Below are 24631 nucleotides of genomic sequence, written 5' to 3' on the forward strand. Positions count from 1 at the left end.
CACAAGAAGGTTATTGGATTTCTGGCAGGGTATCTTTGTGCAGTTATCGAACAGATATAACAAAGCACATTCAATATTATAGAAAGCATTTAACAGGTACCAAATGAGAAACAAGTGCGAGAAGTTTGTTGTTGGGGATATATACACATTAAAGACAATCTGACACTTTTCCTATTCAAGGGCAGAGCCAAAGGTTCTCTTGAAAGCTCACAGCCGTCCCCCCACTGATACCTTTGCTATGCTCCCCTACTGCTCCATTTGTAGATCAGAGCTGTAGGTCTAAACCAGGGTTTCTCAACCAGGGTTCTGATGAACCTTAAGGTTCCACCTGAGTTTGCTAGGGGTTCCTTAAGCAATGGGCAATTTCTGCCTCTCAGATAATTTCCCAATGACACCATTGCTCCTTTTAGCTATATGTAAGGGGGTAATTCTTCCCAATGGTGACAAGAGTAAGGAGCATTCTTCCCACTGACTGTCACACTAATGTGTCATGAGTTGTAGATTTTTAATTTTTAGCAGGGGTTCCCCAAGACCAGAAATTTATTTCAAGGGTTCCTCTGTGTTGAAAAGGTTGAGAAAGGCTGGTCTAAACTGTCAGTATTGCATTTGCAATTTTCATGTGGAATTGGCCACTCAGACTCAAGTAGCCCATCCTAGGAGGAAAGGGAGAAGGTTACACCCAGAAGTTCTGGGTGTTTCTGAGGGCTGTGGTGGGGACTGGAGCAGTAAGAGATCCTGTAAGATTACCTTTAATTGATAACTGAACCCAAGCACAAAACATGTAATATATTCCAGTTTTCCAGTCCTTAGATGTGGTGACTGCTATAATTTCCTTTTAGGGTAAAATCATTTCCAGCAAGTACAGAAAGTGCCTTTTGATCCTGCCAGAAATGCAGTGTCTTTGTCACTTCCTGTCGTTTATGTCTAAATGACTAATCTGCCCATCCCCCATGTAATGGAGATGAACAAAGGTAGACATGCTTGAAGTTCAGCCAGGGTGATGACAATGGCTCCCTCTATAGATACATTGGAGGAGTGAACATAGCCACCAAGGGACAGGAAGTGTGTTATTTGCAAGATTACCAGGGGAAACGAATGCTGCCACTGCATTTAAGGGCTTGTAAACATAGTATTTACAATGGATTCTATAGAGCTCAACACTGCAGGGCTGCCCTGTCCTCTTCCTGTTACTGAACTTCCAGCACTGTGGGGATTAACATCTTGGGGTCTCCAGGCTCTGCTGCATTAAAGATGATGTGGCAGGCATAAGCCCCCTCCTTCCTTCTCCTCCACTGGGAAAAGTCTTTCACTGATTATACTGCATATAATATGATCTGTGAATGGGGAGAAAATCCTGTGACTGATCAGACTCTCCCCCATTCACAGATCGTCATCAGATCATCCCCTAGCCAATATTTCCGGCAATTGCCAGCTGTAAAAATGACAGCTTGGAATTGCTTTGTATTACACAGTAGAAGTGGTTGTCAAAATTGAGTTGCTCCTGCAAGTATAATTTAATAAATACAATGTTACAATGTATTGTTTCATTGTGTTTACTGTTTCATTCATTTAGGTGTGACCTTTGATCTGCACATGACAGTTAAAGGAACCTAACAAATTCCCAAAAAATGAAAATGGTTTCCTGTTTAAACCTCTATTAGCCCTTAGTTAACCCTAATCAGCCCTAATTAACTCCTTCCTCCACTTTCCCCATAGCCATTATGTCTCTGCTGACTTTTTATCTTTTTTTCTACCCCTAATTATGTATATTTGTCTTTTTTATCCATTATTTTTGTTTTATCAGTGTCCCATAAAAAGGTCCAAAATTAAAAGAAAAAAAAAACTCCTTTTTTTTTTTTTTTTTTAATCTATAGTTTACATAGTAAATACAACGATTTTTGTTGCAAGACAAAAGCCAAAAGAAGTTTGTCCCCAAAATAAAATATATGTAAAATAGTGTCAAATAGTTATTATAAAATATGTCAAATAGTTGTTTGTTCTGAAAAAAATGATCAAGCAAAAAATTGGGGGAGCAAACCCTGAACATGTATATCTAAAGCCGGTGCAGCTATGGACCAAGCAACATGTATATTAAAAAAGAATAGCACACACATGCAAAAGAAATGACTATCAAATATGGGGACAATCCATAAATAAAAATGGGGATTTAGTCCCACCATATGGCCATATCGTGCTCAAGCCCACCACTGCGTCAAAGTACCCCATTATCAGTGGGTCCTACACTATCCATAAAAAAGGGGTGAATCCAGCTTCTCTAACCCTTGGAGACAACACTCCTTGCTGGGAGAGATGTGCTAATGCACTACAGGTGATTCCTCCTATATCTACTTGATAGTGGACACTGATAGAGTACAGGTGTGTGTGGGGGGTGGGGTGCTCAACCTCAGAAGTCTGGTCAGACCGAATACATAATAAACAAGCAAAAAATTGGGGGAACAAACCCTGAACATGTATATCTAAAGCCGGTGCAGCTATGGACCAAGCAACATGTATATTAAAAAAGAATAGCGCACACATGCAAAAGAAATTACTATCAAATATGGAGACAATCCATAAATAAAAATGGGGATTTAGTCCCACCATATGGCCATATCGTGCTCAAGCCCACCACTACGTCAAAGTACCCCATTATCAGTGGGTCCTACACTATCCATAAAAAAGGGGTGAATCCAGCTTCTCTAACCCTTGGAGACAACACTCCTTGCTGGGAGAGATGTGCTAATGCACTACAGGGGACTCCTCCTATATCTACATGATAGTGGACACTGATAGAGTACAGGTGTGTGTGGGGGGTGGGGTGCTCAACCTCAGAAGTCTGGTCAGACCGAATACATAATAAACAAGCAAAAAATTGGGGGAGCAAACCCTGAACATGTATATCTAAAGCCGGTGCAGCTATGGACCAAGCAACATGTATATTAAAAAAGAAAAAAAAATGATCACCAAATAAACAGGCACATTGCAAAAATGTAAACATTTCTTTGGTCCATAAGGGGTATTGAGATGCAAGAGCTTAGGTACAGGTGTGAACAAAGAACACGTTTCGGAATAGATCAGATCCTCTGTCAGGTTATTGCTGTCTTTGTCCTCATAGAATTATTACCTCTCCAATGAGTTCAATGAAACTTTCTGTTTTTGCTCTACCGGTTTCACTATCCATATATTTCTTGGAAGAAACCAGTAGGGGCTGGAAAATAAGTTTGAAAGAAGGGAAACAGCCCAAGGTGTCACTGGGGCAGTCTCTAATAGATAGTGTGAGGTTAACATCAGTAATAACCTTCACCAATTAATAAAAAAAATTACTACATAAAAAAATTAGGGTATTATTTTGCTATTCAAATTAATGCATTAAATTCCATCATTTTATACAAACAAGTCTGTTTTTAGAACATGATTCAGTCAGTAAATTTGCATATTTACCTGCGTGGAACATAAGCTGGTACATATGTGTGCTCCAATTCAAATTATTTAGGATTAAATTAACAAACTCAGAATTTTTCTTCTGTTGTTTATGAAGAACAAATTCCCCTGCTGTCACGGGCCTCGTTTTCAGGCGCCTGCTGTCATTCAAGTAGTTAAATCCTCAGAAATAATTACTTACATTTCATCTGTCAAGTCCTCGTTATGTAAGTCATTTCCTTCCCAAGAGAAGATGAGATTTTCCCCCGCGAGACTTGATTGAAACTTCTGAAAGAGAAGAATAAAGTTCTGGAGTTTTGTGGTTCCCCATGGCAGTATTTTTCCCAACTCCAGCGCCATCTCCTTAGAGAACTCTCTCCATTCATTAACACGCTTGCGATTTTTTGTTTTAAGAAATACTTTATATCACAGACCCTGTGCTGTAAATTTCTTAGCTAAAGCCGACGTTATTTGACAATCTGCGATAGTTACGTGCCTTCATCTGTACCTTCTCTCTCCTCAGGTTCTGCAGGATCACGAGCTGCACCTGGATGAAGATCAGTTTAATGCCTTAACCAAAAAATTGGGATTTACAAAAGACGGCCTTAGTTATCTGGATTTTGTCTCATTGTTTGAAGGTATAGAATAAACCAAATTTAATTCTTAAAGCCAAGCCTTGGGGAGGTATAAGAGATATAAACAAATGCAGCTTTACATGTTTGCTTTTGACCTAAATGCAAGTAGTCTAAGTACCCGAATTTGATCCGGTATCAGCCTTTTGCAACCCCTTGTACAGCAGAGCTCAGGCTAGGAGAAGGTGAAGCAGCACAAGCAGCCAATGGTGCTGCAGGGCAAGGAATGTGCTGATAGATGTAGAGATGAGCTGATTAGTTTGTTGCTTCTCCTTTCACTGTCCAGTCACAGGCTGGAGTAGGGTGGTCAGACTTGCATGATCTGACTGCCCTCTGGCACAATAATTGGGTGGCAATCTCACAAGCAAAAAATATTTGGCTTGACCAAAAGTTCTTGTGAATGAAAAGCAAAGAGGGGAAACTCAAAGAGCGCCAACATTTCAAGCCTGCCCGATTGATTGTTCCTCAGGAGAATGAGTAGTCATCATTTCTATTGCCCATTTCACTTAGGTAAAAGTAGAACTATAGGCAAAATGCTTTTTCATTTTGGATGGAGTAAGGGAGGATTATAACCCCTATCAGTTTATTCATTTATCCTATCAGTGTCCTTGTTTGCTCATAAGCACCGCTGATTGGCCCTTTGTGCTGCTGCTTCCTCCCCCAGTCTGAGCTCTTCTGTGCAAAGATTGCAAAAGGCTGATGCCAAGTCAAATATTTAAATGCTTTTATTAAAAAAAAAAAAAAAAAAGTTTAATGATATATCAGGGAATGCAAAGCTTTCTTTAATATCTGCTTAGAGTTCAGCTTTAAATTTGGGGACATTTGATGTGTGATCACAGCATTTGTTAAGTGGAAAAATGTGTATCCTAATGCATTATTTATGGCCTTAGTCCCATCAGGACATGGACCTGGCGATAAGTTACATAACAGTCCCAACCACCGTGTTAACAACACCAAGTTCCATTACATGACAGCAGAGGAGTGTCTCAGCCAGTTCCTGAACAAATTAAGAGAAGGCTATGGGGTAAGCATGAGTGAACAAGTTCCCATGGGCCTTATGGCTACAATCCATTGTGCTGCTGAGAAATGCAGCTACAACTGGCCTAAGAATGCACAGATTATGTTCTACAAGTGTTTTTTTTTTTATAGATGCTGTACAGTTTAGAGCTATAAATATACATCAAATACATAAACACTTATTCTCAAATAGAGAGCGCTCTGTATGAAATGTTTAATTTAATAAATGAAAAAAGATGAGCATACTATCAATACTTTGTGTACTTTTAGCATGGTTAAATTATATATTATTATTTCCGCATTTAGTTTAATATAATTTTTAATATGCTTTACACATTTTTACAAGCTTGCTGTCTTGTATTTTTTGTTATCTAATTCAAATTTACCTTGGATCCAAATTAAATAGACTCCTCCGCTCCCACCCCACACCCACAAAAGGAAAAAAAAAGCCGCACAAAACAAAAAAAGATGTGGCAATTTAAATCCTGGAATATACTGTAAAAAAAAGAAATTGGCTTACCTATACACTAGTGGCTATTGTCACCTTCAAAGTAGTCCACTTGTGAAGTGAAACACTTTTCCAGACAACTGTGCCACTGCTGGAAAGATTCCTGGAATTCTGTTTCCGGTACATTGCGCAGTATCTTTGTCGCAGCACGCTGGCTGTCAGCAATGTCATAAAATCTGTGTACTTTTAAGATATTTTTTAATTTTGGAAACGGACAAAAGTGACAGGGTGCAAAGTCAGGGAAATAAGGTGGTTGGCCAAGTTTGGGAATGGATTTCTGGGCCAGGAACTTGAGAACACCTAATGCATCACGTACAGAAGCATTGTCATGATGGGAAATCCACCTGTCAGGCCAGAGTCCTGGTCTTTTTCTCTGAACATATTCCTGTAACCTATTCAGAATTTCCTAGTAACAATGTTGGTTGACCATTGTACCATGTTCTATGAACTCGTATTCTATCTAGCTTTCAATCAATACACCATGAATAAGACATTTTACTTGGCCAGTAGTTGAATGAAGGCCCAAACACTACTCTTACACAGGAGCCTCTTTGTTGGCTCTGTCCACCACAGGGATTCAGGTTAGAGTTAGGGTAAGGGCTACTTTTATTTATGAACAAAGCCTGTTGACTCCTGTGTCAGCGATGAAAAAGCCACATCATTTTTTTTAAAGCAAATTTCTGCTAAGTAGTCTACTTGGAGACATTTTAGGCTAATATCAACAGATTTTGGGGGCTGGTGAAATTGGTAATTTTGCTGCTAGAACAGATTGGGGCAATCATTCTACTGATCCATATGGAGGATATTTCATTTTGCTGAAACAGTCCTGTTCACAGGTTTTTAGAAAGGTTATGTGATACTTATAAAATTCAGTGGGTGGAGTATTCACTTAAAGGTCTAATGGATATACTGTAGACGTAGGCTTTTCAGAAGTTAGTTCTCCCTCCCTACAAATATGTTATATCTCTTTTTTTTTTAACTACACAGTATGGTTTGGTGTGTTTAAACTTACCTGTCTGATTTTGCTACATTTAGGACACATACACTGCTTTCTATAAAATGGACAGTAACCGAGATGGCATAATGACAATGCATGACTTCCGCCGTCTCCTGGATAGCTTCATGTTTATCATCACCCAGAAGGAATATGAGCGTTTACTAGGATTGCTGGGTCTCAGCCTAACCTCCACTCTGAATTATATGGAGTTCTTGGACTTACTACGTAGACAAGAAAAAGAGGACTTCCCTCCCTGGCTCAACTCCTATTACACGTGAGTATTTTTGAGAATGTCATGTTTTTAAGTCTTATATTGAATTGTAAATGCCATTATTATGCACAACCGATGCAAGTGCTTGAAGACTAAGGGCTTCATGCAGAGAAGCTGGAGAGCTGGAAGGGTACGATTGATGCCCTTTCCAGCCAATGAAATGATTCTTCAGACTAGAAGAAGCTGTCAGGGGAAAAGTAGTTGGAATAAACAGCGAGGCACTGCATAAAAGAACCAAAATATTTAATGTAGCACAATTATATATGAATTATATTACAAACTTAATACATCAAGTCAATAAAATCCATAACTTGAAGTGCATCCACCACCAACATGTTTTAGTGTACACAAATATCTTCAAATCCACTCAGTGCCGCTGAGAACGTGCATGCTCCCACCTTGTTCAGGTAATAAACTCTCACCTCACAATATTGACCCCCAATAGAATCAATGTCAGACAGGCTTTAATTTACCCCTCCTTGGGCTATGTCATCAGTAGCTCCCCATACAGCTCCTTTTACCTACTTTGTTGGCACCACACCCAAATGCAGGTCACATGAAAAACAGAATAAGACTGATAGCGCTCTCTGTTTACAAGTTGCTTTATTAAAACGTCAAGATAAAATCCACTCCCATAAAATAAGCACGCCAAAAGTAATGATACAGACTTAAACAGAAATATGGGTACATCAAACCTCTATCTCCCTCCACACATCATAGACTTGCTTGACCCCCAGATGGCCTTGCTCCAATATAACCAGCATGGCTCTGCCCCTACACGCATTACACCCATGCTCTGGGCTTCTTCATTAGGCCCGTAGACTAATATAAAAGATGCATTCAAGTTGTGTTATTTTAAAGAAAAAAATTACTTTTCCAAGAGCAAAGCAACATGTTCACTTTAATGCCCCAATCCCCAGCAGCACATACTCTTCTTCTCTGCCCCAAAACTCCAATTGGCCTTAAGAAGCAAAGAAAACACCCAGTATTTTCCAAGTGTAGAGGAGCATGTGACTCACTCCCCTGCCACTCATGTGGGACAGTGCTGAGCCAGTCACCATTGGGGCAGAGAGGCAGACCTCAGCCTTGTGTAAGCTTTGACCAGATTGTGCTTCTGGGGAGCAGACCATCATAAGAGAATAATAGATCCTGCCATTGCTGACCTCTACTTTTGAAAATGTTAGTTCACTTCGCAGGGAGCATAAGCTTTGCTTATCAGAGAGCTTTAGCTATGGCTTACAGAGATGTGCTGAACTTCTGCAGAAAAAGGTGCTTTCTACACATAGTGTAGAGTTCTTGCTCTGCACCAAAAACAGGCTTTTTTACCATGGCTATGGCTGCTTTACCAGCTAAATGAATATGCAGAGTCGTATCTCCTACTTTATAATGTACTAGGAAGCTATTGACAGAGGAGCACGCTAGAGTTTACTTTTATTTCACAGTATTTTTGTATGTTTGTCTGCATAAAAACAAGCCTGGCTCTTCAGAGGTCCTTTCTTCTGAAGGAAAACCAGGAAAAGGACCCATAAAATGTTGCTTGCAATATAGAGTTGGGGAGCATACACACCTGTTTACAAAAATCATCATTGGATCCATCAGTTAAGAACTGAGCCTATTTTTAGGTCTTCTGTTTTACCAATTTGTCAACACAAGAATTAGCAATACTCTTATTTCCTTTGCACCTTCTTTAATGTGCTTAAAACATCAACATGCTGACATGTCCCCCTGCACACTGCTTTGCTAAACAGCAGTCCTGTTTCTAGAGCAGTGCTGCTGATTGGAACAGTGTCGATTAGAATACATTTCTTTTTTGTTTTACTAAGGAACATTTAATTCAGAGAACACCCATGACCAGGGATTCCCATAGCATTAATAAAACATAGAATATAAAAAAAGCTGGTCCTTTCTGAAAAACTAATTGAAACCGTCGTCGGATCTGTATGGAGGAAGTGGAAGAGAGAAGGAGGAGTTACTACTCTGTCTCATCCACATATCTGTGTCTACATTGCAGCTTGAGCTACTGGGATCTGTTAAACGGTTGGCTTTTTTTTTTTTAAAATAGCTCCTACCCCTTTAGAAAATCTGTAAAGGAACCCTTTAGATACAACTGCATATGAGAAAACAAAATATTCATATGGAATATTTCCTATTTACCTGACTAACAAAATACTTTTAAAAATTGTAAATTTTTTGTAGTAAATATTTTATTGATGTTTAGCAGTGCAAAATTGCTTTAGAATGGTAATCAGGTCAACATACACTGTATATGCATTGTCCCAATAAATTGCTGCATATTGTACAATGAAGAAATAAAGTGCTGATTCATTATAATTATTATATCTATATATATAATATATATTTTTATATATAATAATAATTATACATATTGAATAACAGTAAACAGTACAATGCATAGGTAAATACATACACATGTCTGCATTTTTATCACCTCCCAAATTTTTTGTCAAAAATATTTTTCCCAAGGTCAAAATAAAGATAAATGTGTGCAAATAATCAAAACCAGTGTACATTCCTTTATTATTTTTGCCTTTGTAATTGGACATCAATTCTGTTTTCTTCTCTCCAAGGCCGAAACAAAGCCAAGACTGTGCAGATTTGGCCTGCGAGCAAGCTCATTACTATCTGGTGACAAAGGCACAAAGCAGATGGCATGACTTAGCGAAGGTAAACCACGTGGCATAAATTAATTCTTTGCAAGTTCACATCGTCACCAGCCCCCCACATCTTGGTTTTGATACCTTTTGTATCAGATGTCCTCTCTGCACCTCCTATAGGCCACTAGCACATAATACAGAGGCTGTCAGCACCATCACTGAAGGCTGTCAGCGCCATCACTGACGAGCTTTAGGGAGACTGCAGGCAGGAAGGAAATCAGTCATGAGAAGTCTCAGCCTGCATTTATCCTCTGACTCCCGGGCTGTATACCAAGGCTAGTGAAAGTGAAAATAATCCTATTCAGTGTCGTGTCGTGTGTGACATCACTGGCTCGTAGCTACGAGGTGGCCTGAAAGCCAGAGCTTATAAGCTTTCATCTGAGGATTCTCATGTGGCTATTTTGCTTTTTAAATTTGTCATGAGAGAAATACAGGGGCACATGACATGCCCCTGCATAGGTAGCGAAGTGACAACCTCAGAGCTTCCCTTTGGCTCCATGCACACCTATGCAGTTTGCTTTTGAGCAATTCTGCAGTGCTTTTTGCTGTTTATTACTGCAATTTTGCCGCAATTTGCATTTCGCGTTTTTAAGGCTTTTTTTTTTTTTGGGCAAATTTGTTGTTGGGCAGATTAAAAACACAAATCGTGGCAAAATCACGTTAAAAATGCACTACATGCTTTTCTGCATCTTCCTCATTGAAGTCTATTGTACCAAAAAAGCAAAGAAATCACAGTTTTGCAAATTAAAAAGTCCCTGGCCCTTTCCAAAAACACAGAGGCACAAAAAATGCATTGATGTGAACATGCTCCATAGGAATCCATTTTAAAAATATTGTCCTGGGTTTCTACAAAAAGCATGAAAAAACACATTGGTTTGAATGGAGCCTTAAAGTATATATACAGCCAAAATCTGATGTTTGAGATTTCCCTTTACTTCCCATCCCAGAGACGCAACAGAAAGTATGATTTCTCTTCTCAGATGTTTGTTACTGGAATGAGTATCCCCATTACAAGAGTTACTCACACCTTTTTTTAATGGTGATAGCTGTAACATTTTGGATTCTCCATTACTTTCTGTCTCTGTGACAGTGCTCATCAAGACAAACGGACCATGGTTTTAATTGTTCCCAACTCTGGCTTAGAGACGGTGGGTACAAGTAAATTGCAAGTACAGTTAGAGCTAAATTTCGTGAACATAGAAGGCTAAATAAAGTTCCAGTCACCTGTGGAATAAATAAAAGTCAGCAGCTACAAAAGCTGGAGCTGCTGACTTTTAAAAAACAGCCACTCACCTGTCCCATGATCCAGTTGTGTGCTCACCTAAGTCGGTCTCACTCGCTGTTGTTGGTCCCCGGCGCCGGTATCTTCACTATGGGCACCCGGCTATGACAGCTTGCAGCTTCACAGCCAGGTGCCCACACCGAGAGTTGTGATGCGCATCGTAAATAGTGGATGCAGTCTTCTGGGACCTGTCAGTGTCCCAGAAGACTGCAGGGGAAGAGGGAGGGAGGAGAACTTCCGTTTCTGAGCGCAATGGGACACAAAAAAGCCTAAATATGTTTTAACCCTTCTCTATCTGTTTACACCTCTTTACTTTATCCAAAACATCAAATTTTGGCTTTGCACAAAAAAAGTGCCGCAGCGCTCAGAACAGAAGTGGGAAGCGGATACCTTTCAAAATCAGGTACCTGCTCCCCCCCGCTCCTCACAAGTGGCAATCATTCAGGAGGAGCGGGGAGACAAGTCCCTAAAGCAGAACTTCCCCTTTTGGGTGGAGCTGCGCTTTAAGGATGGAGATGTTGATCACAGTATCCCAAGACATTTTAGCCTTAAAATGGTTGCAAAGGCAGAAGGTTTTTTTTTAATCTTAAAGTATTAGAGGGGCTGAGGGGGGGGGGCGCTGCACACAGAACACTTTTTATCTTAATGAATAGATTTTTTTTATTCATTAAGATAAAAAGCATTCTGTGTGCAGCGCCCCCCCTCAGCCCCTCTAATACTTACTTGAGCCCTATCTCGATCCAGCGATGTGACAGGAGTGGTTTGGCTACCCGGAACTCCCCTCCTCATGGGCTGAGACAGCAGTGCAGCACCATTGGCTCCCCTGCTGTCAACCAAAGTCAGTCAGCCAATGAGAAGAGAAAGGATGTGGGGCCAGGCCACAACTTCGTGTCTGAATGCACACACGGAGCTGTGACTCAGCTCGGGTGCCCCAATAGCAAGCTCCTTGCTGTGGAGGCATTGAACAGGAGGGAGGGGCCAGAAGCACAGAAGAGACCCTAGAAGAGAAGGATCAGGGCTGCTCTGTGCAAAACCACTGCACAGAGCAGGTAAATATAACATGTTTGTTATTTTCAACTGAAAAAAAACAAGACTTTAGAATCACTTTAAGTACAATAAATCTACTAAAGGGCTCAGAGTTTGGTTAATTTAATCTATTCCTAATAACTCCTCTTTTGCTGAGAGATTTCAGAAATTTTGTAGGTGTGAAACTCTCTGGATTTTCACACTGAACACACTAGCTCCCAAGGGGCTCAATGAGGAATTAGAGGTTCATACCATAATATACCCATTTTCATGATTTATCCATCTGCATATTCCATATTTACTGCCGTTTGTGTCTCTAGAAATTAATTTTTGTTTCAATATCTCTTTATTGTAATGTTTTCCACAAAACAATAACAAACATACAAAAATATAACAAAGAATGTTGCAATACTATTATTTATCATAACATCATGAAGAAGAAGGAAGAAAGAAAAAAATAATAATTTGGTGGGTCCGGCTCCCTGTTCACTGGCTTACTCATCTAAAACCTTTATGCTCCATGTTCAGTGCCTGTACTATTGATCTCTCTCTGCACTCATGTTTGCACACCTCTGCTCTCTTTTACATGTTGATACCATTCCACTAACCCTGTACCCTGCCAACTTTCTTTCTTTTCACATGTTGGACCGGATCATTCACAGATTTAATGTGCCTAGGAACTGCCGATTTCCATTAACCCTTTGTGATCAACCTATCCACCTGTGGACTTACTTTGGACTCTGCTTTATAGAGCGTGTTTTGTGAGCAGCGGGACACATCTGTTTTACTCAGAAGCTGTGGATCCCCCTTTCACTTTTGTGGCTATTACATTATCTCATTTGTGGACTTATTTTGAAATCTGTTTAATATTAGCATATGCTGTGAGCCCTGGGAACATATTGGCTGGTTGTACATACACTCATTGATGTAAGATTCTGGTACCTCCGGTACCCTTAATCACCACTTTCTCTGTAATGCGTCCCACCTTTCTCTTCAGGTGGTACGCATATACCTTTAAGAACGATGATGTCACTGCTGAGCGCCGCAGAGCGGCTATTTCAACCGCCGGCGGTCTCACTCACATTGTTCGTTCAACCGCATGGTTGGTTCGATCAAGCCATGTCAGAAGCAGCCTACCTGATGTTACTCGCTCATGTATCTCGCTACCTGGACTTGTTTCACTCACTGATCTTGTATCTCGCTACCTGATCACTCCTGGCATACCGCTTCTACTTATGGCTATCTCTCCCTACCTTCCTGCCTTGTTATCCACATGCTTTCAAGCCTGTCTCTCGATCGGAACCTCCAGCTATTCCCTTTACCTGGAGCAGACCGGAACCTCGCTACTGATCCCTGTATCTCGCTACCGGATCATTCCTTATCTACTGGACCTCTCTAAACTACTAACATTACAAGTGATAAGTACCCCGCAGGGGAACCCTCCATAACCTTATTGCACTATCTACCTATGCACATTAAGGACTGTTACTACCTATCCATACTATCCTATCATCTGCACTGTTACATAGATTGCTAGCTCTTGAGCCTACTACCATCTATCATCTGCACTGCTGCATAGATTGCTAGCTCTCCTGTCTACTACTATCTATCCTTGCACTGGGTTAGTCTATCCTGTATTTGTCATCTGCTGTCCTCACCACCTGTTAGCATACTCGATACTAACCTATCTGCATTCCTAAATACCATCTTGAACTCTCCTATACAAACCTATCAAGTGATTACCATCCTTGTCACTGTTCACACCTGTCCCTTCAGCACATCACCTTCATACTATCATATACATCCTATCACTCCAGGAACATCTCATTGAGTGTGTATATATCTGTATGTTGAAGCTGACAGGCCCACGGTGATGAGTCCTGGAGAGTTGGATCTGGTATTCAACACATCTCTACATGACTACTGAGTGGAGATTTTGCAGCTGCAAATCCAGCCTATACTAAAAACGCAGGAGCGTTACAGATTGAACGAACCTTAAAAATGGATTCAGCAGAATTACCCACTCAAGTGACACAATTAACACAACAAGTAAAAGCGTTAATACTTGCTCTGACTGACGTACAAGAAAAGAATCAGACTCTGACACAGCAGGTAACCCAGCTCTCATGGTTTACTGCTGTTCAGCCTCCTGAACCTAAAATAAACCCTCCCTCTAGTGTTTACAGGTGATCGGAAAAAATTTAGTGAATTCAAAAACACATGTCAATTGCTTTTTTTGTTAAAACCTCGTACATACCCCACTGATCAAATAAAAGTCTGTACCGTTATTTCATACTTGACGGGTGATCCACGGGCCTGGGCAGACTCTCTCTTTGAGAATAATGATCAGATTCTCTACACCTATTCCTTATTCCTAGCGGAACTCGCTAGTTTATACGATGACCCCAATAGGCAGAGTACTGCTGATATTCAGTTGAGGGCCTTAAAACAAGGAAGGAGACCTGTAGAACACTTTGTATCTGAGTTCAAAAGATGGACCCTTGATTCAGGGTGGAATGACACATCTTTGCGAACTCAATTCAGACTCGGGTTATCGGAAGCTGTTAAAGACGAGCTCGCCCAAGCGGATTTACCTGGCACCTTGGAGGCCTTGATACAACTTAGTATCAACATCGACAGACGACTGCGAGAAAGAAGGGCTGAAAAGATGGGAATGCCATTGTCTAGTCCTTCTCAGATTTCGGCCGTTGACCCTACTCCCATGGATGTAGGAACCATACGCCCACCTTTAACGACTACTGAACGTGCTAGAAGAACATCCAGAAATCTCTGCATGTACTGCGCATCCTCGGATCACTCGATAAGCACCTGTCCCCTTGTCCGCAAAAAAGAGGGTGAGTGTTCACATGTCTTGCTGGGAGGATTAACGACTTCCTTTTCTAACCCCTATCTTTTTGTTCATTTAATATTACAGTGGGACCAAACTAGGATCACCACCAAGGCTATGGTCGACACTGGATCTTGTGGAAACTATATTGATACACGCTTTGTTACCTTAAATAAAATACCTATTATTTCAAAATCTAAGCCTGTTTCTGTTAGTTTCATTAATGGTATTCCACTGTCTTCTGGTCCAATCACCAACCAGACACAGGCACTCCTTGCCACTACCAACGAATCACATGTGGAGACCATCACCTTTGACATACTATCCTCACCCCATTTTCCTATTATTTTGGGACTCCCCTGGTTACACACACACCAACCAATCATAGATTGGAAAAAACTGACTTTGGTTTTCCCTTCTAACTATTGTGAAAATACGTGTAACCTCCCATCTTATGGGAAGATTCTGTCTGTGGTGTCAGATGAAATTGCACCACTATGCTATCAGGATCTGTCCGAAGTGTTCCTTGAGAAAAATGCTCAAGTGTTGCCTCCCCATAGGGATTACGATTGCACTATCGATCTACTCCCTAACAGCAAATTGCCTTTCGGTCATGTTTATCCCCTTTCACAGGATGAACTTTCTCATCTCAAGGAATACTTGGATGAGAATTTGACAAAAGGGTTCATTAGACCCTCTACTTCTTCCACTGCTGCAGGACTTTTCTTTGTCCGCAATAAGGATTCCAGTCTCAGGCCGATTATCGATTATAGGCAATTAAACACGATTACGATAAAGGATCGCTATCCTTTGCCGCTCATCCCTGAACTTATTGAACAGGTGCGTGGGGCTACTTATTTCACCAAATTAGACCTGAAAGGGGCATACAACCTAATCCGAATCTGTGACGGGGATGAGTGGAAAACAGCATTCAGAACCAGATACGGACTATTCGAATACCTTGTGATGCCATTCGGGCTATGTAATGCTCCCGCAGCTTTCCAAAGATTCATAAACGACATCTTTAGAGACTTACTTGATGTCTGTGTTGTAGTATACCTAGACGATATACTTATTTATTCTCGATCTATGCCTGAACACATAAAACATGTAAGACTTGTGTTGTCCAGACTGCTCTCACACAGACTGTATGTGAAATTAAAAAAATGTCTATTTCATAAAGAAGAAATATTATTTCTAGGATACTTCATATCCAAAACTGGAATTAAGATGGATATGAGTAAGATATCCTGTATTCTAGACTGGCCTATACCAACAACTCGTAAGGCCCTACAGCGATTCCTTGGATTCTCGAACTTCTATAGGAAGTTCATCAAGAACTTTTCCGCTATTGTGAGACCTCTCACACAACTGACAAGTATAAAAAAAACCATTCAAATGGTCAGAAGAAGCAAATCAAGCTTTCTGCTTCTTAAAATCAAGCTTTACTTCTGCTCCCATACTACGCCATCCAGACCCATCCCTCCAATATATTCTAGAGGTAGATGCGTCAAATATGGCAGTAGGAGCAGTTCTCTCCCAACGACCAACAAACACTTCATCACTCCACCCAGTTGCTTTCTTTTCAAAATCACTAAGCAGCCCAGAGGTGAATTACCCAGTGGGTGAAAAGGAGTTGCTTGCCATAAAACTGGCACTGGAGAATTGGCGACATCTGCTCGAAGGTACCCAGTTACCAATACTCATATATACAGATCATAAAAACCTTCAATACCTCCAGACTAACAAGACTCTCTCCCACCGGCAGGTACGATGGTCATTATTCTTTTTAAGATTTAATTTCCTAGTGACCTACACGCCTGCAGACAAAAATAAAAAAGCGGATGCGCTATCACGATTAACCGAAGATAACTGCGCCGAAATCCCTTCCATTCCCATAATACCCTATGAACGCATTATTGGTGTTGTCCGTTCCTTGAAGGAAGAGATTTTGCACAGTATAAGAATGGATTCACCTCCACCACAACTAAGTACTGATGCAGAAGGCTTCCTCTATTACAATGACAAACTCTACATACCCCCTACTATGCGCACCAAGATCTTAAAGTTATCGCATGATGTGCCCATGGCAGGACATATGGGTATAACGAAAACCTTTAATTTGCTCACCAGGCAGTTTTGGTGGCCTGATATGAAGACGTCTGTACAAAAATTTGTTTCTTCATGTGACATCTGTGCAAGGTCCAAAATTGACACTACAAAACCATCTGGACTACTTTGTAGTCTACCAATACCCCAGGTTCCATGGGAAGTTGTGTCCTTAGATTTCATAGTAGAACTACCACCCTCTAAAGGATTTAATACCATCCTAGTGTCAGTGGACCACTTGACAAAGATGGCACATTTCATTGCTATCCGTAGACTACCTTCATCTAAACAAACAGCAGAACTACTGATGAAACATGTGTTTAAGTTGCATGGAATTCCAAAAACTCTTTTGTCCGACCGTGGTTCACAATTCATCTCTAAATTTTGGCAAGCACTTTGTCAAATTTTACGCATTGAGCGAAAGCTCACTTCTCCCTACCATCCTCAGACCAACGGACAGACTGAAAGAGTCAACCAGTGCATTGAGCAATATCTACGTTGCTACACATCATACTTGCAGGATGATTGAGTGGATCTCCTTCCTCTAGCAGAATTTGCTTACAACAACGCAACCCACAGTACTACGAAGCAAAGTCCGTTCTACTTGAACTATGGGTTTCATCCCACTCTTCTTCCACCACGCATCCTGCCATCGAGTAACCCAGTAGCCTCGGATTACCTTACCCAAATAAAAGACTCTTTGGGTTTACTCAATACCACTATATCACATGCTCACAGTCAACAAAAAAAGTACTACGACCTTCGTAGAAGACCTTCTCCTCAGTATGCTATTCGGGACCTTGTTTGGCTATCGACAAAGAACTTAAGATTAAAAATCCCTAGCAAGAAGCTTGGACCTTTATTTTTGGGACCCTTCCCAATTAAAAAACTTATCGGAAAAGCTGCAGTACAGCTCACCCTACCAGCAGATCTCAAGATCCATCCCATCTTCCATGTGTCGCTACTGAAGCCCCATGTTCCTAACCAAGGAATAAGGCCTACCATCTTGCCTCCACCTCCAATAAAAGTTGAAGGCGGAGAAGAGTATGAGATGAAGGAAATTTTGGATTCTCGCATCCATAGAGGAAGACTCCAGTATCTCATAAAATGGAAGAACTATGGACCCCAAGACGACACCTGGCTAGATACCTCTGATATTCATGCGCCTAGACTTATACGGAACTTTCACTCGAAACACCCAGAGAAACCTGTCCTATAGGCCTTCCGGAGCCGGCCTTAAGGGGGGGGTACTGTAAGATTCTGGTACCTCCGGTACCCTTAATCACCACTTTCTCTGTAATGCGTCCCACCTTTCTCTTCAGGTGGTACGCATATACCTTTAAGAACGATGATGTCACTGCTGAGCGCCGCAGAGCGGCTATTTCAACCGCCGGCGGTCTCACTCACATTGTTCGTTCAACCGCATGGTTGGTTCGATCAAGCCATGTCAGAAGCAGCCTACCTGATGTTACTCGCTCATGTATCTCGCTACCTGGACTTGTTTCACTCACTGATCTTGTATCTCGCTACCTGATCACTCCTGGCATACCGCTTCTACTTATGGCTATCTCTCCCTACCTTCCTGCCTTGTTATCCACATGCTTTCAAGCCTGTCTCTCGATCGGAACCTCCAGCTATTCCCTTTACCTGGAGCAGACCGGAACCTCGCTACTGATCCCTGTATCTCGCTACCGGATCATTCCTTATCTACTGGACCTCTCTAAACTACTAACATTACAAGTGATAAGTACCCCGCAGGGGAACCCTCCATAACCTTATTGCACTATCTACCTATGCACATTAAGGACTGTTACTACCTATCCGTACTATCCTATCATCTGCACTGTTACATAGATTGCTAGCTCTTGAGCCTACTACCATCTATCATCTGCACTGCTGCATAGATTGCTAGCTCTCCTGTCTACTACTATCTATCCTTGCACTGGGTTAGTCTATCCTGTATTTGTCATCTGCTGTCCTCACCACCTGTTAGCATACTCGATACTAACCTATCTGAATTCCTAAATACCATCTTGAACTCTCCTATACAAACCTATCAAGTGATTACCATCCTTGTCACTGTTCACACCTGTCCCTTCAGCACATCACCTTCATACTATCATATATATCCTATCACTCCAGGAACATCTCATTGAGTGTGTATATATCTGTATGTTGAAGCTGACAGGCCCACGGTGATGAGTCCTGGAGAGTTGGATCTGGTATTCAACACATCTCTACATGACTACTGAGTGGAGATTTTGCAGCTGCAAATCCAGCGTATACTAAAAACGCAGGAGCGTTACAATTGAACACTTTGGTATACTTTGCTAGTATTGGGTTGGACCCCTTTTGCCTTCAGAACTGCCTTAATTCTTAATGGCATAGATTCAACAAAGTGTTGGAAACATTCCTCAGGGATTTTGGTCCATATTGACATGATAGCATCGTGCAAGTAACCAGTTTGAGATGATTTTAGCTTTTAGACATGGTGCATTATGCTGCTGGAAGTAGCCATCAGGACATGGGTACACTGTAGTCATAAGGTCATAAAGGGATGGACATGGTCAGTAACAATACTCAGGTAGGCCTTGACATTTAAATGATGCTCAATTGGTACTAAGGGGCGCAAAGTGTGCCAAAGTGTATCCCCCGCACCATTACACCACCAGCCTGAACCATTAATACAAGGCAGGACAGATCCATGCTTTATTGTTGTTTACGCCAAATTCTGACCCTACCATGTGAATGTCGTAGCTGAAATCGAAACTCGGCAGACTAGGCAACATTTTTCCCATCTTCTATTGTCCAATTTTGGTGAGCCTGTGTAAATTATAGCCTCAGTTTCCTGTTCTTAGCTGACAAGAGTGGCACCCAGTGTGGTCTTCAGCTGCTGTAGCCCATCTGCTTCAAGGTTCAAAGTGTTGTGCGTTCAGAGATGGTATTCTGCATACCTTGGTTGTAATGAGTGGTTGAGTAACTGTTGCCTTTCTATCATCTTGAACCAGTCTGCCCATTCTCCTCTGACCTCTGATATCAACAAGGCATTTTCCTTCACACAACTGCTGCTCACTGGATATTTTCTCTTTTTTGGACCATTCTCTGTAAACCCTAGAGATGGTTATTTTTGAAAATCCCAATAGATCAGCAGTGTTTGAAATGCTCAGACCAGTCTGCCTGGCACCAACAACCATGCCACGTTCAAAGTCTCTTAAATCCCCTTTATTCCCCTTTCTGATGCTCGGATTGAACTTCGGCAAGTCATCTTAACCACGTTTGGATGCGCAAATGTATTGAGTTGCTGCCATGTGATTGGCAATTTGTGTTACAAAGCAGTTGAACAGGTTTACCTAATAAAGTGGCTGGTGAGTGTAAATTGTCTTTAGTTTCATGTCTCTGTCTCCCCCATTTCCTAAGAGAGACTGCAATTCTGCTAACCTGCCTGGAGAGGTAGTCTTTGCTGCTGATGTAATATAGAAATCAGCCCCTGGAATGAAACCACAATGGTGGGTGCTGACCAAAGGAAGAAGCCTACAGTAAGGCCAAGTTTTTTGTTATAGAAAAGGAAAAAGTTTCAGAGCTATTTGGGTCAGATCCCACTATTTATAAACTGTAGCTACACAGTACACAAAGTAACAGATTGTAGTTCGTCCCACTGCTGCTTGGATTCTGCAGATTTCTTGCAGCATATGTTATTTCTACCCTATGCTTCATCTGATTTGGTTCTTTTACAGACCTTCTGTGAAATTGACAGCGAAGGAAATGGCATCATACAGAAGAAAGATCTGAGGAATGTTTTGTATAGATTTTCACTTCCTATAACATCTAGCGAATTTGAAAAACTCTGGAACAGGTAGGTTTGTTTGTAGATCTAATACAGGGGGCTCCAAACATTTTAAATAAAAGGTGAATTAATTATCAGTCAGACTTTAGGGTGGGCAGACTGTGGTCAGTGAGAGTATAAAATGTCCCCAGCATCAGTGGAAGTAGACAGTGCAACAGGCTCAGTGGCCAGTCGGTGTAAAAAATGCCCCATGCTTGTTGGTCAGTGAAAGACAAAAAAAAAATACCTAGAACCTGTGGTCAACGGGGAAAGAATAATTCCACATCATTGGTGTCAGTTAAAGGAATAGCGCCCCATTGTTGGTGTCAGTGGGCTCCATCATTACTTTAAATGGGAGTAATAGTGCCCCATTGAACATTCCTAAACAGCACACTGGAACCCCACCTCTACCGTAAACAAAGTATAAAAATCAACGTTTCTTCCCTTAGCAGCTGGAATCAATCTGTTACTCTTACAGAAAGGGATGTCAATCATAAACGTGACCAGTGCTCTTAAACTCCAAGATAACAAGTTCAATAATGTCTCTGTGTAACTGAAAATCAGACGCCATATACAGTATCTATCAACTTCTTCCTGTTATTCCTCTCTTTAGCCTTCCTCTGAATCCAATCTTCCTTTACAGTGATCCTTCATATACTTGGTGTATGTCCAATCAATAGCTATCAGATTCTCCTCAACTCTGGGCCTTCTTGTGTCCATGCTTCAATAGCATAAAGATATCACATGGTTTTCCCAAAAATAAAAAATACCAATGCACAGTAGTACAATATTATTTTCTACAAATGATATTCAGATAGAAAGCCTCTCTCTTCTATAATATGTTAGCTGTGCATTTCCTATTAATACCCATAGAAAAATTCTGTCAAGTGACCTATCTCAGCTCAGACACTCCAAACTCCTTACCGGACTTCCAAAATTCTGTGTTTTAATAAACCGTTGTTCCTTCTTTTTACTGCTATTCAGCGTGACTTGTGCAAGTAATCCCCAGAAGTAAAAAAACGAATATAGTAAAATATTGCTTATACACAACACCTACAATAAACTTTAAACCACATGCCTGATGAAGGGGTCCTGCATGGCTCCGAAAAGTTGCACTTATCCTGATGTGATGTGATCCCTTTGCAATAAAATGTTTTTTTGGACTGCTATGCAAGATCCATGGTGTGCTGGCGAACATGTATACTTGTAGAACAATTCTCCTGCGCTCGAGTGAAATGTGATGGATGGAAGAGGGATACTTCGGACTTGAATGGGTAAGACTTGTGGTCTTGCTGCCCCCTCAGGATCAAGGGTATCCGAAACCAACAACAAAAAGAAAGGGGCGCACCGACCGAGTGCATTACCACTAAAAACATTTATTAAAATATTAAAAAGTATATATTATACTCACAAAACAGGTGTGTCTGTACACACATCAACATGCCCTGCAGCTATTCTTGGCTCTGAGGAAGGGGGCACGCCCCCAAAACGCGTCAGATTAGTCACAACAGTTTCATGCGGTACACTGCATGCCATCCAGCATCGCGCAGTACCTTGGAGATCATATGTATATCATGTTGATGTGTGTACAGACACACCTGTTTTGTGAGTATAATATATACTTTTTAATATTGAACATGTATACTTATCTGTGATGTATCCAGTGTCCAGCTGGGGATCACTGCAGCACCCATAACATATGTGCCTATATCCAGGAAAGTGTGTGATGGGAATATGAACTATTCTAAACTTAAATCCACCACATGCAAATGTGTAATAGTTATCAGTCCATGCACCTTACCAGATGGTGCTCCTTAAATCACTTTTCACAAAAATCATCTTCTTCCAACAGTCCCACTTCACTCCACCATCTTTCTAGGGTTGCCATGCAAAAATATCATACAAAGACCATAGTGCAGTAAATCCTTATAAAATCATAAATTTATTAAAATCGATGCACTTAAAAACAGTCAGTGAAAAAACTCCCTGTAACCACTTCTAAAATGGACACAACGACACTTCCAGCGTGCGTAACCGCGTCACTTCCAGCGTCTGACATAATTTCCGACCAGTTTCATCATCAAGACTTCTTCCCAGGATGTGCCTATCAGATCTCTGTTGTTTTAATTATATAGGTTAATCAACCCATGGGTTAAATAGTCCAGAATGGTAAAAAGAACACTCCCATATGGTAATCACTATTCCAAGCTGGGGAAAGGATTGCTGATGACTCCACAGTTATGCATACAATCCTCACATACAACTATAAAATCCAAAGTACTATCAACTCTTATACATCATAAAACTCTGTATAATTCTCCATCTATAAACCCTTAGTTGTTGGTGTCAGTGGGAAAAATAGAGCCCCATCATTGATTTGAATGGGAGTAATAGTGCCCCATTGTTGGTGTCAGTTAGGGGAATAGTGTCCCATTTTTCGTTTCAGTAGAAGAAAAGAGTGCCCCATCAAAAATGTCAGTGGGAGGAATAGTGCCCCATCATTAGTGCCAGTAGGAGGAACAGTGCTCCATCATTGGTTTGAATGGAGGGAATAGTGCTCCATTGTTGCTGTCAATGGGAGAAATAGTGCCCTATCATTGGTGTCAGTGGGACGAGTATTGCCCCATCGTTGGTGTCAGTGGGAAGAATCATAACCAATTGTTGTTTTGAATGGTAGCAATAGTGCCCCATTGTTGTTTTAAATGGGATGAATAGTGCCCCATTCTTGTGTCAGTGGGAGGAATAGTGCTCTATTGTTATTTTGAATGGGAGGGATTGTGCCCATTAGTTGGTGTCAGTGGGAGGAAAAGTGCCCCATCATTGCTGTCAATAGAAAAAATAGTGCCCCGTCATTGGTGTCAGTGGGAGGAATAGTGATCCATTGTTGGTGTCAATTTGAGTACTAATGCATTTATCTAAATAAATGTAGAAGAGACAAAGCCAAACCTGGCTGGCTAAACCGTAGCGTTAAACTTATTAGGGGAAAAAAATTGGCCTTCAAGAAATATAAATCAGAGGGCACAGTATCGGCTTTCGAGCAATACAAGGAGGCAAATAAGAAAAGTAAACACGAAATCAAGATGGCTAAAATCAACTTTGAGAGACAAATAGCGGAGGATAGTAAAAAAAAAAACCCAAAGAAATTCTTTAAATATATCAACAGCAAAAAAACTAGGGCTGAGCATATTGCACACATAATTAATGATGATGGGAGGATGGTTACAGAGGACACTGAAAAAGCAACAGTGCTGAATGCTTTTTTCTCGTCAGTCTTTACACAGGAAATGGAGCGGTACACTGACCATGACTGTATGGTTAGTAGTAATACACAGGACTTGCCACTATGGCTAACAGAGGGTGAAATCAGGGAAAGGCTGGATAAACTTAACACAAACAAATCACCAGGCCCGGATGGCGTACATCCGAGAGTACTCAAGGAACTCAGTAAAGTTATATCTAGACCACTGTTCCTGATCTTTGCTGACAGTATTAGGACAGGAGATGTACCAGGGGATTGGAGGAAAGCTAACGTGATTCCGATATTCAAAAAGGGGCAGAGGCATATCCCGGGTAATTATAGGCCTGTCAGTTTGACATCAATAGTATGTAAACTTCTGGAGGGGATGATAAGGGACTATATCGTAGAGTTTGCTAAAGACAACAACATCATCAGCAGTAATCAGCATGGGTTTACAAATGGGCGTTCTTGTCAAACCAATCTCCTAACATTCTACGAGGAGGTGAGCTGTGAGCTAGATAGGGGCAGACCAGTAGATGTGGTATACTTGGATTTCGCTAAGGCGTTTGATACAGTTCCCCACAAGCGCTTAATTTATAAAATAAGGTCTGCGGGTAATCGACAGCAGGGTTTGCTCTTGGATACGGAACTGGCTAAAAGGGCGTGTCCAAACGGTGGTAATAAACAGCGCATACTCAGACTGGTCTGAGGTAGTAAGCGGGGTGCCCCAGGGCTCAGTCCTGGGACCAACCTTGCTCAATTTATTCATAAACAGCATTGAGGAC

At 41.2% G+C, this 24631-nt stretch overlaps 1 protein-coding gene across 1 annotated transcript in view; it reads left to right on the forward strand.

Moving 5' to 3' along the window:
- EFCAB6 (EF-hand calcium binding domain 6) overlaps positions 1–24631 on the forward strand; it is a gene marked incomplete at its 5' end in the record, with an annotated part of 240295 nt that overhangs the window by 156768 nt on the left and 58896 nt on the right. Inside the window, 5 exons of the mRNA XM_082254131.1 lie at positions 3944–4058; positions 4943–5076; positions 6613–6848; positions 9434–9530; positions 20520–20638. Of these exons, the coding sequence (XP_082110257.1) occupies positions 3944–4058; positions 4943–5076; positions 6613–6848; positions 9434–9530; positions 20520–20638 (701 nt within the window). The remainder of the gene's footprint in view (positions 1–3943; positions 4059–4942; positions 5077–6612; positions 6849–9433; positions 9531–20519; positions 20639–24631) is intronic.

The sequence above is a fragment of the Pelophylax lessonae genome (assembly GCF_965119305.1).
Source record: "Pelophylax lessonae genome assembly, chromosome: 4".
NCBI lineage: Eukaryota > Metazoa > Chordata > Amphibia > Anura > Ranidae > Pelophylax > Pelophylax lessonae.